This window comes from Pezoporus wallicus, unplaced genomic scaffold (assembly GCF_028554395.1).
Source record: "Pezoporus wallicus isolate ANWC-B61680 ecotype Strahan unplaced genomic scaffold, APGP_CSIRO_Pwel_v1 scaffold_11491, whole genome shotgun sequence".
NCBI classification, from domain to species: Eukaryota; Metazoa; Chordata; class Aves; order Psittaciformes; family Psittacidae; genus Pezoporus; species Pezoporus wallicus.
This window is the reverse complement of record NW_026642649.1, coordinates 11,818,974-11,834,957: the sequence shown is the minus strand read 5'-3', so window position 1 is coordinate 11,834,957 and position 15,984 is coordinate 11,818,974. Positions and strand designations below refer to the sequence as shown.

General features: G+C 36.0%; 1 protein-coding gene across 19 annotated transcripts in view; it reads left to right on the top strand.

Moving 5' to 3' along the window:
• LRRFIP2 (LRR binding FLII interacting protein 2) overlaps nt 1-15,984 on the top strand; it is a 50,717-nt gene that overhangs the window by 15,971 nt on the left and 18,762 nt on the right. For 8 of the 19 annotated variants that reach the window (XM_057431300.1, XM_057431298.1, XM_057431295.1 and 5 more), the window contains exons 4-15: nt 40-90; nt 3,046-3,099; nt 4,793-4,858; nt 7,572-7,613; nt 8,542-8,607; nt 10,058-10,132; nt 10,806-10,853; nt 10,936-10,980; nt 12,281-12,328; nt 12,427-12,480; nt 14,118-14,225; nt 15,766-15,792. The exons of 6 other annotated variants lie outside the window; for them this stretch is intronic. In XM_057431300.1, coding sequence (XP_057287283.1) covers nt 40-90; nt 3,046-3,099; nt 4,793-4,858; nt 7,572-7,613; nt 8,542-8,607; nt 10,058-10,132; nt 10,806-10,853; nt 10,936-10,980; nt 12,281-12,328; nt 12,427-12,480; nt 14,118-14,225; nt 15,766-15,792 — 684 coding nt within the window. The remainder of the gene's footprint in view (nt 1-39; nt 91-3,045; nt 3,100-4,792; nt 4,859-7,571; nt 7,614-8,541; nt 8,608-10,057; nt 10,133-10,805; nt 10,854-10,935; nt 10,981-12,280; nt 12,329-12,426; nt 12,481-14,117; nt 14,226-15,765; nt 15,793-15,984) is intronic. 5 more of the 19 variants (XM_057431293.1, XM_057431294.1, XM_057431292.1 and 2 more) reach the window with 5 other exon arrangements.

Sequence of the window (15,984 nt, the reverse complement as noted above, 5' to 3'; positions counted from 1 at the left end):
GTAAATGGTTTGTTTGTTTTTTGTTTTTACATTCTGTAGCTTTCTCAGCATTTATATGATAGAAAATGGGCTCATATTCAGAAATGGATGGTAGGCTAAAACCACCTGTTGTGCATGGGTTTGTTGCTCAGAGAGCTAACACAAGAGTTGGAGGAAGTAATTTACTAATGTTTTGTGGTGTGTCTTTTCCAAATGCTTTATTACTGGAAAAAGTTACATCTAAACTATATGTGAAAGGGGAGATGCAATGTACCTTATGGCAGCAAAAGGCAAACTATGTAATGAGATGCTTTTCTTAAAAATCAAGTGGGCTTTTTGTTTCCACCATGTGCTGGCTTGAAGTCATGAATATTGAAAATCAAATCACCTTAGTTTCAATCTAGCTAAACATCTTTTCAACAGTGAAATGTTTTTATTGTACTTAACTTGTGAGGCTTGGGGTTTTTACTTGTTTTTCTTAGTGGACTTTCATTTATTTGTTTCCTCTTTGGGTAACATGGCAATGCTGGTCTTTTCACTTATGACTGAGTATCTTCTGTGATTTACAAAAATAATTCTAAAAGATTTAAAAAGAAGGGGGGGTGGGGGGATGACAGTAACCCTGCCACCCCATGCATCACTTCCATCCTTTTACTCTTAACTGTCTTATTCAGTGAATAGTGAAAAAGTATTTGACTGTTCATTTATTTAGATTAAATCCACAAAGTAGGAAGGAGTGGAGATAGTTGAGTTAGTGTATGAGAAAGCTGCTGTTCAGTTTGTAGTAATTTAGTGCAATGTTTCCTTAGAGAGTTCCTTTCTAGGCACATGGGAGATGAGCCTCTTTTTATGTTTACAAGGAAGCGTTTGTGCTGTGGATATTTTGAATCAAGAAGATTTAAATAATACAAGCAGAGACTAACCATAATTTCAAGTAGTTAAAACTACCATGACAGTTAATCAGCACTTCTGTTGGGAGATCCTAGAACTGTCATTAGAATTTCATATATACAACAAAAGTTATACTGACTTTATATTGTTTCTTTGTCTAGCTGACATCTGTGTATATATTAGTTCTCATGTCACTTATAAAGAGTGACATAGGTTCCTGTTATCCCTTGGTGGAATGCACATTTGAATGCTTTTTTCCTGGAGAGTGAGGGTTCCCAAACTATGGAAGACAGATTACATCTGTGAGCAATCTCACTTCAAAATTAATGCCACCTTCTTTTTGCATTCTCAAGAGGCAGCTGCACAACTGCAGGAGGTTTCTGAGCACTCCTTTCCTGGATCAGGAGACCTAAGCTCTGTTTTATATGAAGTGCATTTTTTAAACTTTGAATTCTTTGAAATCAAGCTTGATCGCTAGCAGCAGCAGCTGTGTTTGCAATATGTGCTATAGTACTTCCTTTATCCTTTAGCCTGAATATGCTGAACACTGGCTTTCTATTTTCTAATTGTATTTCAGGAAGAGACTTTTTACCTTATGTAAATTACCTACAGAAAATTGTATCAGAAGCTAAAGTTCTGCATTATTAGGACCATATTATTACCTGGGGTGTTACACCATCACTTAAGAGGAACCTTATATAAATAGCAAACTGCTTGAAAGCCGCAGATGTTATTAACAAGTATTTGTCCATTCAGACCACAGGCACAAACTGTATTTAAAACTGGCAGTGATTTGCTTATGATGCGTTGAAAGGTTATAGAGCATAAATGTTCATTTTAAACCTCAAAATAGACACCGTAGAGAGGAAGACTAAAATGTCTTGAAATGAACCTCTCTTCCCCCCACTGCTTTGGGGAAATTATCTGCTTGTGGAGTATTAAATAGGCCTCTTGAATAGTTACAAAATAATATTAAACGTGTGTCCAGTGATATTGTAGAAAATAACCAAGGGACCATAAGCAGTATGAAAGCCAGACTTTAGGTATCCAGCTGTCATCTGGAGATTGAGCTTTGAACCCTAGACATAATTGGGTTACAGTCTTTAGAATAGTTTGCATGTTGAAAACTGTAGGAAGTGAGTCATTTAAAGAAGGGTTTTTCGTTCTAGAGCCCAAGTGGAATAGTTTAAAATTAAGGTTATTGTAGAAAATAACCAAGGGACCATAAGCAGTATGAAAGCCAGACTTTAGGTATCCAGCTGTCATCTGGAGATTGAGCTTTGAACCCTAGACATAATTGGGTTACAGTCTTTAGAATAGTTTGCATGTTGAAAACTGTAGGAAGTGAGTCATTTAAAGAAGGGTTTTTCGTTCTAGAGCCCAAGTGGAATAGTTTAAAATTAAGGTTATTCATAACATGCTTACATACTGTAACTAAAAATTTGAGAAGCTTATGGCACGTGAAACGTTTTGATGTTTAAATTACTTGTATTTTTGTCCTGCTTTATTATGTTCCTTTTGTGAACCAAAATTAGCATTCTCTGATCTTTCAACAGAACAAAAGGTATTGAGGTGCCTTAGCTAGTTGTCCTCCCCCAAATTTCATAAGTTGGGTTTGTTATTTTCACTGTCATTGTAGAGCAGAACTACCTATAGAACTTAATTGATCTATTTGCTTAAGAAGCTTTGTTCCTAGAATAGAGGAGAAAATCTGAAATATGTATGAAGGAACTGGGAAAGATAATCTCTTAGGGCTTAAACGACTTTGTAAAATGTTCACAATCTGACTCTAGTAATAGTATAGTAGATTTCTTACTAATGTAATTTTGTAATGCTTTTAAATTCTTTAATTTTTACTTTGGTGTCATAATTTTAAAAATCTTGTACTTTTTCCTGCATTAATATAGTAATCAGAAGAAAGATTGACTACTGGACACTAATTATTAACTATATTAACCCCCCTTATTTACATCACCTGAGGTAGTATGTTGGCATACCTATCCTCATAAGGTGAAATCACAATTCTTCTGACTTGAATAGGTTCACTTGCCACAGTGTTTTATTCAAAATAATACACAGCATTACAGGTGCTAACAGCATGTTGCCCTTGCTTGTTTTTACTTTGTCATCTTCTTTTTTATTAAATGAAATAATTCTGCATTTCTTCTTTCTCAGGAAGATTCAGAGAGGGCCAGGTATTCTCAGCGGTCCAGTCGACATTCATATTTGGTTTGTGTTCAAACTGTATGCTTTCCCATCATGGCCTTTAAAAAAGTTTTTTGTTTTGGTTTCATTTTCTTAAGGATGGGTGATGCTTTTTTACTCTTCCAAGTTTTAGCAGTTTTAGAGTTAACGTTTTGTCACACGTAATGTTAAAGTTCATCTGGTGTTTATTTCTATCAGTGTTAAGGTAGTTTATTTTTATATATGAGCATCTTTACATTTCAAAAGAATCTGGTGTCACGTTTTAATTGACTGTTTTTACTGTGAGTACCTTGTGCTTCTTTTTCCTTTACTGCACATATTTATTTACAGTATAGTTTTGTTGCTGAAAATAATTGAATAAGTTTTTGGAAATATATGTAGTTCAACAATCAGTTATTTGGTATAACGTATATTTAATGTTGAGGTTTAAGTGTCATCTTTCAGTGTTGTTCCAGTCTAATGTGTTTCATTTCTTTCTTTAAAAACTGGGTAATAGTAATGACTTAGGCTTCGGATATTGCCAATTAGTAAGAATTAATTGGCTTGTTTTGGAAGGGTAGGAGATTAAGATTTCTATCTAAGTTTTTAACTGTCTTATGATTGCTGCTACACGTTAAATCTCACTGTCAGATGTGAAGGTGCTATTAATGGTCAAACACTGGTCTTGATAGATAAGTCTAATGAGAAAAAAAAAAATCTCTTTTCCATTTTTCCCTATGTCAGAAATTCCATGAACAGAAAATGGTATTTGATAAAGTAAATACTTCTACTGACTCGGGGATCCTGAATCAGTGCCACCTACTAAAGATAAGGAATACTAATCTGTAACATGGGCTTTCGTTCTAAACTGATGCTGATGCTCATCTGCTCATTATTGTGTCCTTTCTTGCTCTTTAAGTATTGCTGGGTTTCTGTAATATTTCTGGAAGAAAAAAGTACACAATTTGAAAAAGAGTTTGGTAGGATGCCATTTTTTACTTCTTTGAGAATGTGAGAATACATTATTCATTGGTGACAAAGACTTAACTGAATGATGCCAGGTATTCTGAAAGCTGCTAACAGAAATATTTATTGGCTCAGCTCTTATAATCTCTCTAGGTCATATATGATGCTAAAGAATGGTTTTACTGAGCATTTGTAAACAATTACCTGTTTTTAGAAGCTGCCTAAAAATCAGCTTGTCTTTGATCTGGATATGTAGGCCAGGAGGGGGACAAACCACTAAAATAAAAGGCTTGGGTTTGTTTATTTTAGAAGGTGGAACAAGCTGTTCCCTTATGTGACTTCAGAAAACCCCAGGTGATTGTCACTTACTGAGAAGTTTTGGCAATCAGGTGTTATCTTTGATGAACTGAATTGCACATCTTGCAAGTGTTAAGGATTCCTATCATTTATCACACAAATATGTTCACCAAATCATTTAAATCCAGTAGTGTTGACTGCTTTGCAAACAGTAAATGGTTTATGGAAAAAGCATATAAAATATGCTGTGTGATATCACTTACAAACTTCTTAGCTGGTGCTCAGCTGCTCTTGCCTTGGTTAACATAAAAAATTTGCTAAGGTGGAGATTAAGTAATTCACCCTTGACTGAGCTCATTTTTGGGGGATTTACCTGGAATATCTTTGACTGCCTTGGTTATTTTGTGCCTTTCAGTGAAGATTTAGGGCTTTTTAAAATTACATATTTACGTATTTTTATAATTTCATTCTTAAGAGTCCTTTGGATGTCAGTGGCTCTCACAGGAGCAGAGCAAGTACCTCCAGGAGGAGAGATCTTGTGGTGTGTAGCCTGGAATGAGCGTGCTTTGATGTGTTCATATAACATTTTCTGTGTCTACTTACCAAAGCAGTGTTTTGGTGAAAGCATGCTTCTTAATAGAAGATGTAATTAATTGGTAATTAACTGCTGCAGTGGTGTGTAGAATCATAGAATGGTTTGGGTTGCAGAGGACCTTGAGATCATCCAGTTCCAACCTCCTGCCATGGGTAGGGATGCCTCACCCTAGACCCTGTCACCTGATGCTCTGTCCAGCCTGGCCTTGAACACTGCCAGGGATGGAGCATTTACTGCTTCTTTGGGCAACCCATTCCAGTGCCTCACCACCCTCACAGGGAAGAACTTCTTCCTTCTATCTAACCTGAACCTCCCATGTTTAAGTTTGAACCCATTGCCTCTTGTCCTGTTGCTACAATCCCTGATGAAGTGTCCCTCTCCAGCATCCTTGTAGGCCCCTTTCAGATACTGGAAGGCTGCTATGAAGTCTCCATGCAGCCTTTTCTTCTCCAGGCTGATTAACCACAACTTTCTCAGCCTGTCTTTATATGGCAGGTGTTCCAGCCACCTTACTGTTCTTGGTGCCCTCCTCTGGATATGCTCCAACAGCTCCATGTCCTTCTTATGTTGAGGACACCAGAACTGCATACAGTACTCCAAATAGGGTCTCCCGAGAGCAGCCTGGAGGGGCAGGATCATCTCTTTTGATCTGCTGGTCATGCTTCCTTTGATGCAGCCCAGGATACAGTTGGTTTCTGGGCTGCGAGCTCACACTGAAGCTGGCTCATGTTCATTTTCTCATCGACCGACACCCCTAAGTCCTTCTCTGCAGGGCTGCTCTGAATCTCTTCTCTGCCCAACCTGTAGCTGTGCCTGGGATTGCTCCGACCCAGGTGTAGGACCTTGCACTTGGCATGGTTAAACTTCATGAGGTTGGCATCAGCCCACCTCACAAGCATGTCAAGGTCCCTCTGGATGGCATTCCTTCCCTCCAGTGTATCAACTGAACTGCACGGCTCGGTGTCATCGGCAAACTTGCTGAGGTCATGTCACCAACAAAGTTGTTGAACAGGATCGGTCCCAACACCGATCCCTGAGGGACACTACTCGTTAGTTTCCAGCTGGACGTTGAGCCATTGACCACAACTCTTTGTGTGCGGCCATCCAGGCAGTTCTTTATCCACCGCGTGGTCCATCCGTCAAATTGATGTCTCTTCAGTTCAGAGACAAGGATGTCGTATGGGACAGTGTTGAACGCTTTGCACAAGTCCAGGTAGATGACGTCTGTTTTACCCCGTCCATCAGTTCTGTAGCCCCATCGTAGAAGGCCACCAAGTTGGTCAGGCAGGATTTCCCCTTAGTGAAGCCATGCTGGCTGTCATCAGTCACCTTGTTTTTTTTTTCATGTGCCTTAGCCTGGATTCCAGGAAAATCTGCTCCGTGATCCTGCCAGGCACAGAGGTGAGAGTGACTGGTCTGTAGTTCCCTGGATCTTCCATTTTCCCCCTCTTAAAAATGGGTGTTATTTTCCTTTTTCTGGTCATCGGGAACTTCACCTGAAGTCATTTTTCATGTAGTCCAACAGTGATTGCAAGTTCGAGGGCTTAGAAAAAATTTTAAGTGATAAGTGTTCTGTCTTGAAGGTAACTTAAACTTTGAAGGGAATTAGTTTCTCAAGTCTCTTCTAATGGCCCCAAAAGAGAAGTAGAAAGTGAAATGGCACAGCTTTTGCATCAGCCTTGCTAGATACAAAGATGTTGCTGAAAGTTATGGCAGGAGACTTTTTTTCTCAGTTACGTTGCAATTGTAGTACTGTAGTTAAGGCTGGAATACAAACAAATTTTACTTTTTCAGAAATGGGTATTTCTGTGTATTTTGTGGTATTCCTAGTTTAGGCAACCTAAATATCTGTTAGTAAACTGTTAAGCCGTTACTAGTGAAGTAAAGGTATTACAGCTACAAGTCAAGCATTGTGATGATGATAATCATCTGATACGTATTCTGTTTCCATTCTCCAGTATGAAGGTTGCTTATTGGTAGGTAAAAAGTGAAGAGTAAAACTCTTTAAAGAAAAGAAGAAATTGTTAAGTTGGTTAAAGCTGCTACACTGACCTATGGGTTCCATGTGGTACTACTTTAAGTAACACAAAAAGGTGTAATAGTCTATAAATTGCATTCATAATATTAAATTAATATAGTATGAATATTGGATATATTTGAACTATTAAGATAATATAAACCCAATGTGAAATCATAAGAACTAAACCTGGTCTATATTAATGTAAAAACAAATTAAGAAATCTAAAATCAGGGAATTTTTGGTGTTAATTTGATCTCTAGAGGAATTTTCAGATGTATCAACAGACAAGAAGAGATTACCTTTCTTGTAATCCACTCAGTGGTTCTCATGTTGCAAATTACACTGGGTAATGCTCTAACATGCTGTTAGGACATCGTGTAATTTTCTCAAGCTGCCTTCAATTTGTTTTGTTTTGTGCATTTATTAAAGTATTCCAGCCTCAGAATGCCCTTTAGATTGAATAAATGACAATCATTAATGTACAAGTTTTTGTCATTAGTAGAATATGTATTCTTATAATTTCCTCTGAGGTCTTTTTTATACTTATTTGGGAAAACAAAAAATCTGTGGGTTTGGGGGTTTTTGGTTGGTTGGTTCCTTTCAAACCTTGAATTTTGGTATCGTTTTCTTTCACTTCGGTGTGACAGTGCTAAGGATAGATCTGCAAGATACTTGGCCCCTGTATGTTGACACTTTGCATGTCTTTGAGTGAAGACTGCTTTTGTGCTTTGTTTTGAAGGTGTAATGACACTAACTAGCTTCTTGGAATTACTGGTTTGAAGAAGTATATACATTTATACTATCACACTTTCAGACCGAGAATACAGTATGTTTCTAACACTTTCCATAGAATGCATGTATAAACTACTTCTGGGAGAAAATCTAATGAAGTGATATGTTACAGACAGCTGTCTCACAGTAAGCACTCTAGTGTTTACCTGTTACTTCTAAACTTTGTAGTGAAGTGACTTGTACAGATTAGACTGGAGAATACACTGAAAGCGTATGCATGTATTTGTATTCTTCATTTCCATATAGAAACTTTAACGGAAAATTATTTTAGTCTTGAGAAAAAGCAGGTGGTTTGTATACGTTTACTTTAAAAAACAATCTGTATAGTTATGAAGTGATAGTAGAGTGCATCACATTCTTATTGGCATGCCCAATAAGATCTCTGTGTGTTGCCTTAAGCAAAGACAAGCACCACTGAAAGGGACATGGTAAGCAACTTAAAAAGCTGAATTTAAACAGCAGTGTTATCTGATTTCGCTACAGATAAGCAGACACAATATAGTGCTTAAAATAATCTGTCATGTTAAGCTTTTGGGGTTTGTTTATTGGTTTTACATTTTCTGTGAAATGTGACCACTGCCTTAAGCCAAGTCTCTGTTAATGAGAGATAAGGTTGGCTATAGCCAACTTACCAGTTCCTTTTTACACAGCAATAGAAATATGGCTTATTATTCTAATCCTGTAGTTAGAATTTTCTGTTTGTTTTTTTTTTTCCATTGTAGGCAACAAAAATCTTAAATCCTCATGTTTAACTTGTTTGTATTTTAAAATTGATCATGTTATGTAGTGGTATTAATTTTCTAAACTTTATTCTTAGAGTTATGCTTACAGTGAATCTCACAGTTCAAAGAAGAAAGTTGGTCACTCGCATAGAGATTTATTGGTTAGTTTTCTACTATACTTATTGGTTTTCTATAATGTTTATTATAAATACATTGTGTGGAGTTATATGCTGATACAGTTATGGATAAATTTATTAGCTAGCTGGCATATGCATAAATGAGTTCAGGAAAAACAAACCTCTAGTATTGACCAAATTCTGCCCTGAAGTTGAGCGTTCGAAACTCTTCATGGCAGTAGAATACCATGAATGGAATTAGCTGGATAGAAGTCATGTTTTCCTGGAGGCCTGGGGAAGGCTTTTGGAACTACCTAAAAGTGCGCTTCTCTGGATTAAATTTTGTTCTGTCAGCATAGAGACACGTGTTCTGTTATTTACACTTTGTCCCCTATCAAGCAGATATATTTTAAATGTAGGCGCAAAATGGATTGAATTTACGATAAACCTTGACGTTAACCCAGTAAACTCCTGAGAGAGGCACATGGATGATTGTGATCTTCCAAAAACTATTCTAGAAAGTTCAGTGTATAACGTAATGAATACATATTTTGAATGCAATTTTTCAGAGGGTTTTGGCACTGATGGATTAGCAGTTGTGTCAGGTTGAGGGAATCGGAGCAGCAGTAGGTGTCTGTGTTGAGACAAGGCTGAAATGATTTTTGTTTACTTGTTATTTGTATTACATTTCTCAGTGCACTTTTGAGGTGCTATTTTCCTGTTCCCTTAGTTCTTTAAATGAGTAATATGAATCTTTCTGCCTCCTGTGGCCTACTGCGATACAAAACACTGCATTCTGAAAGTGCTACTTTTTGCCATATCTTCAACTCTTATTTTTTTCCTCCTGCTTTATATGTGTATACATACATTTTTATTTTTTTTCCTCACATACGCATATGCTTATATGCAGGTTGTGTAGAAAATGTCAAAACCCAACAGAAATCAGCCAAAGTATAAATGCTAGGCTTTCATGCATGCTTGGTGTAAGGAGCAGTGCTAGGGTACAGATTAATGCTGATAATACAAACATCCTTCTTTTGTTAAACTACATTAACTTAGGGATTTGACCTTCTCTCTCCAAAAATGCTCTGATTTACTATGCTGCCTAATGGGAAAAGAAAAAGATCAAATTATTAGCAGGTTTTGGCAAATGTCTTTGAAGTATTTCATGCTGCACTTGTCAGGGTTAGGTAAATGTTTTGGGGCTTTCATACTGGGGAGAAAAAACGCAAAGATGTTTACTATTTTTGGTTGGGCATGGTATTAAACCACAGGTAATACTGATATGCAGAGTACACAAGTGGTTTGGGGAAATTTTTACACTTTATTTGCTTCAGAAAGTTATATGGTTCTGGGGTCAACCACAGGGAACATTTTTACAGCGTTCTGTACCAGTTCTAAGCTTGGGAACATTGAGCAATGTTAAGTTAGAAATTTTATTTACAAGATCTACAAATGCAATCTTTGTTTTCTCTTTCTTTTCCTCCCCTCACAGAGTGGAATTTACTACGATCAAAGAAATTATAGCAGCCTTAGATATAGTAAACCAGTTTCTTCCTACCATACTCGGGTCTGTCTCCTCTTCCTACATTAATTTCTTAATGCATATAAAATACATATACTTAGGTTTGCTTATACTATATGAAGCAAACTTTTCTCTCCTTCTATAACATTGCAAATGATTACAGCTAGTAGTTACAATTATTTTTCTTGTTTCTAGGGTTGCCTTTTACAAAATGAATGGATAACATGCAAGTTTCAGATTCCAGATTCTGTTTCCTGATTGCATGATATAAAGAAAAAACATAGCTGTGACACTTGCTTTTTCTAAGTCCTATTTTTAAAACAGCAACAGAAAGTGTTAAAAGTTTAGCATCAATGTACTAGTTTGTTTTGTAGTAATATACATAAGCCCATGGTCTGTTCTGAGATGGGTGGTATCTTCCAGTTCCTGCGCCTCCTGTTGTGGTCAGGTTTAAATAAGCAACTAGAGGAAATTGATGTGTCTTTTGAAAACTACTTAATTTTCTGTCATTCTCTTCTATAAATCTGATAAAAATACCACATTTCTTTAATGTTTGAAAATATGATCTCAAAGATAATGGTTTTTCTTGGAGTGTTTGTCCAAGCATGTCTCTAATAGATGTAAAATTAAGTATTTTCTTTAGAACTTTCGTGGAATATAGAGCAATATATGTTAATGTACACAGAAAAGGTTTCTGACTTTTTCTTTCACACTACAGTCATCTTCTCTATGCAGTGATCCAGTGGCAACAACTAGGAGTTACAGGGTTAGTACGATGCAAAACAATCTTTCTTATCTTTAGATGTTTGAATGGCCAACAGAATTATAAAATACACTTCTCTTCATAGGTGTCTCCTTCTGTAAACACTGGTTTGATAAGAAGTATCAGTTTGGTTCGTAAGCACCATTTGCATGGTTGCCTTAAATTTGTATTATATAGCCATGAGGCTTGACAGTATTACATGTGCTTTTTTTCCTTGTTAAAGCTGCAGCTTGTGTGTCATTTTGTGGAGTTATTTGGTTTAGTGTCTTTAACATTGCTAAAGTGCCTCTTCAAAGCATTTTAGTAGTTGCTGGTTTACTGACCTTACAGACAGGCATAAAATTTATGAATACAACAATGATGTTGAAGAATACTGGATTAGAACAAGTTAATCCAAGCATACTAATTAACAGCTGCATGTACTAAAAAGCTATTTAAAGAAGTAAAGCATTTGCACAGGAAAAAATATTGTCAGGAGATTACAGAAATTTGTGGTAAAATACACTTTATACTTTCAAATAAAATGCCTTATTTAAATGTAATAGGATGAAAACATAATTTGCATCTTTGCAAAACAAAAAGTAGATGAAAGTGCTATAAAAATGGCTAAGGTTGCCTTACAGAAAGTTGTCTTTAAAAAGTGACATGCATGCCTGAAACCTCATGGCTCTTGCTGCCCCAGCAGTTCAAATTCAACTTACACTGCCATCTAGTGACATGCTAAACCTCTGTAGAAAATCATCAGGTACTCATGTAGGTTTGTTTTTTTTTTTATACAGCTACTGGGGTCTTGTGCTGTGCTTGAATTGCAAGTAGATAATTTACTCTTTCGACTTTGTGCATGTTCTTGAGAAAACATTAGAAGATACTCTGAAAGAACAAGACCATAATGACTGCTGTTACGTACAATTCTGATATGCATGTAATTCTGCATACAGTTTCTACTAGACCTCTCTTCACTGGTAGGAGGAAAGCAGCCTGGGACTGTATTTTATTATTATTATATTTCACAGAGCTGCTTTTATTATTCAATGCATAAATAGATTTCAGCCTTTTACCCTGAAACATTGTCATTCAGGAAAAGCTGCATGGCTGAGCTCAAAGCAAAACTGATAAGTGTACAATATAACTTCAGTTTCCAGGATGGATTAAAACTTATGAAGACTTCAGAACAGTGAAAAACAAATTGAAATTTAAGAGATTGATGTAATTTTATTCTGAAAATAAAGTTTTGGGGTTTATATTTTTCTTTTTTCAAGGAAATTCTTAGATTTGTATCTGGAAATAGACATCCCTGACAGTAGGAGGAAATACTGTTGGAAATGTAAAAAAAATTTGTCCTTTCATAAAGGAGTGTATTACAGCGTATGAGTGTGGTGTAATGATTTCTGAGACTGAATGTAAAGAGCATCTTATTTCCTTTTTCTCAGGCATCATTGAGTGGTGATGGATTATATAGCTCATATAGTTCTCGCACTGTAAGTGTAGTAGGCTTTTGGTTGTTTCTTTCATTATCTTTGTTTTCTGGAGACAAAAATCTATGAGAATGAAAAATGTATTCATCGTTTCTCTTCAGCCATCTGAATACAGTTATTCCTCAAGAGCAAGCTCTGTTCAAAGTAGTCCTGTGGTGAGCATTCCTCTTGCATGGTTTCCTGAATGCTTTACTAATGAGCAATGATTATGAGTATTTATACAAGGGTTTGTTTTACTAACCAAATCATAGATGTGATTGTTCAATTCTGCATCAAAAAAAAAAAAGTAATTTGTTAGACATGCCATTTTTAGCAAGATGTAAAATTTTAGCAGCAGGACAATAAAGTGTAGAAGCAACAAGGATTTTTTTTTTTTTCCTAAACATCTCTTAAATATCTCGAATGTATATAATTGGAAGCAGTTGGAAACCGGAGTACAGGACATTCTTGGGGTTGCCACCTTATGTCATAGCTGTAGCAGGCACATGAATCTGTTACTACAATACCTCTTTGGGGAAGAGGGCTACTGCAGACTTTGTTATATGATCCAGTAAGAAATAACTGGCTCATTTTTATGGGGACTAGTATTCAAAACCAAGAGAAATTTGTTCCTTTATTTTTGTGTTAAAAATGTCATTCTAAAGATGGCTTTTCTTGCTGCAAAGTGATTTTTAAATAGTTCTGCTCTGTTTCTGCTGCAGAACAGCTGTCCTAGTTTCATTGGTACAGCTGCCCATTTGTCATGTTACACAAAAAAGTGTTCTGGTATGGGTTTAATTGAAATGTTGGGTCCTTTTTTCACTTTTCACATATTCCTAACAATGGTGTAGAGACTAAACAAACCAGAACAGATTTGTCAGAAACTGGGTGCTTTTAGCTATAACAGATGTCAGAATGAATTTCTGAGGGTGTAGGAAAGGGAACTTTGCTGTTGTTTTATGAAGTTCTAAAACATAAGAGGTATTAATGTCTATCTCTGAGGTCTCTTGAACAGTGAAAATAGCATTAAGAGAAACTAAGGAGAAAAGTACTAAGATTCATTTCTTTGTACTTTAACCTTATATAGATATATCAGATCTCAGTATGTATATGTAAGTTTGATATATTTTTGCCTTTTTCTAGTGTAGTATTAGCATTTTTTCCTTTCCTTTTTAGGTGCTTGTCTGACATATAGCTTTGGGGCATAAGCATGTCTTCTATTGTAAGGCCTCTGAAAATTGTGAATGAGAGGAAGCCCAGATCATACCCATAATTAGTAGTAGTGGGATTGTGTTAATTTGAAGGAAAGACATTTGTAGAGAAAAATACTAACTTTTATTTCTCAGCTTCTGATTATCTAATCTGTTTTTACAACTTAAACTTTTTTTTTTTTACAGTTAATTTTCGTAGCTTGTATTTGCCACTAAACACTTTGGTGTCTCTGTATTTTTTTATTTATATTGCTCCAAATGAAGACATGAATTGGCAATAGATGTTAGTTGCTTTTAGTCTTAGATACTATATAAGACTAATAAGCATGTGAAGGGAGTGTATAAAAACAATGCATATGCTGACTAAAGAAGTCACATTAGTGTAGTACATGTTTTATTCATGTAGACACATTTAAAGGAAATCTAGGAAAGTAAGATTTTTAGAACTGTTAAACTGTTAGAAAAGCAAGACTAAATTGCACTAATGGAGACTTAAGTTTGGATTTCCTGTTTGGGTTTTGTTTGTTTTGGTTTTCTTTTTTAAATATTTGTTCATTTTGTGATACCATCTTCAGTTCTTTCACCCTTCTTATCTTTTGAAGTCCTCTGATTTTTCTGATCAAAGTGAAACTGCTGCTGACTATTTCAGTCGTTCCAACCGCAGGGGAAGCATTGTTTCCGATGCAGATGATGTCCAAGGTTTGAATAGTGTGAGTGTAACGCTTGTTGTTATACTGTGATGAATACTATGGATTTTATTTTAATACTCTGAAAGAGTAAATACTGCAAAAGCATTCAGAGTTATTTAATGGCAGATAGGTTTGTTGAGGGGATGGGGCAGGTTTTGTCATATAGAAGTGTCTGGAATCTGAATTTTTAAAAAGCATGCTGCTTTATTTGAAAAGGGATTTTGCCTGTTGCTGGAAGCATGTGAAACACGTTAACACTTCATGGGGTTTGTGTGTGCTAAGTTTAATCAGCTCTTCAGTGTAAAATATTGGGGGTTTCCTACGGAAATTAACAATGTCTAGGGTTTGTATATTTTTGGAGTACTACTACTTGGTTTAGTGACAAAAATAAGTACTTACAACTGTTCCCTCTTCATTTTAGTGTTCATTCATCCAAGATGAGATTTTGTCAGGGTCATTAATGGAGCACTCATTGCTGGCTATGCTCTTGTTCCAAATCTCAAGTCAACAGAGCATGTTACATATAATGATGGTTTTCTTGTAAATCCCTTTAATACAGACTTTAGGCTTTACACCAGACCTAGCTGCCTTCCCGGTTGCTGCTATATGTTCTAGAATCTCTTGTTACTTGCTGTGTTTTAATAGTGGAAAAAAACAGGGAAATTTCTGTTCTTAGGCATATGTCTTTGAAGTAACAGTGTTAGGATATGCAGTAGGAGGAGGGGTTGAGAACAGGGCTTATTTAGATGGGCAAACGGGGATGCTGATGCCACATGATGATCCAGCAGTGATCCTGCAATTGCTTCATTGGGTAAGAGCCTAAGAGACTGCTAGAGTACCCCTACAATCATTGTTTCTGTGAATCTGCACTTATAACAAACCTGTTTTCCTGAAATTAATGCTTTGTTGAAAGAAAATGTGGAGGCTGAGGCTACCCTCTCAGTTGCTTCTATTATCATCATCACCATTATGTATTATTAGATTCAAAATTTATATCCATAAATTATTCTAAACTGATACTTCAGATCAGTTGTGTTCTTCACATCATTTTATCATTACAGTGGTGACAAATATTTGCAATTTATGGCCTCAGTACATCATTGGAGATGGTGAATTTGCCATGGAAATTCAATGTTACTTCTACAGAAACCACAATAGAAAGAAAAGGAAAGATCTCCTGAAGTAACACTTGTTTCTACTGTAACTGTAGCAGGCTTCCAAATCTCCTTCTCTGGGCTGGGAAAAAAACAAGTGTTCTTAAAGAAACAAAATGTTTGAGATACCATGCTCAGTATGTATTATTTCTTAAAAATATGGCTACATGTTCAGGTCTTCATTTAATTCCACATAGCTTGATTTATGGAAATGTAGAAAATATGGAAATCTACAATATGATTTTCCACTATTGGTGTTTCCTAAAGAAGGAGGGGATGTGGTAGTTATTCTGCTTAGGTTTCAGTGCATAGAATATGAATTTACCTTATTTTGTAGGTTGCTATTCATGAGTACACTTCATTTATGGGCTTTTACCTGAATTAGTTTTGTTCTGATGTAATTGCAGGTTTCACCAAAGAGATTGAAGGGACAAGTACGTTTTCTAATAACTCGGATGTTCACACTGAAGTGCACTTGCATGAAGCTTTGTGTCTGTTATGCCACCAAGTGTTGTGGTCACTACCTGATTGAAAATTAAAATAGTGAAACATGTTTTGTTGTTCAGTATTTCAGTATTGGTAATGAATGTCTTAAGTTTAAAAAAAAATTCTAGCTTTTTCTTTAC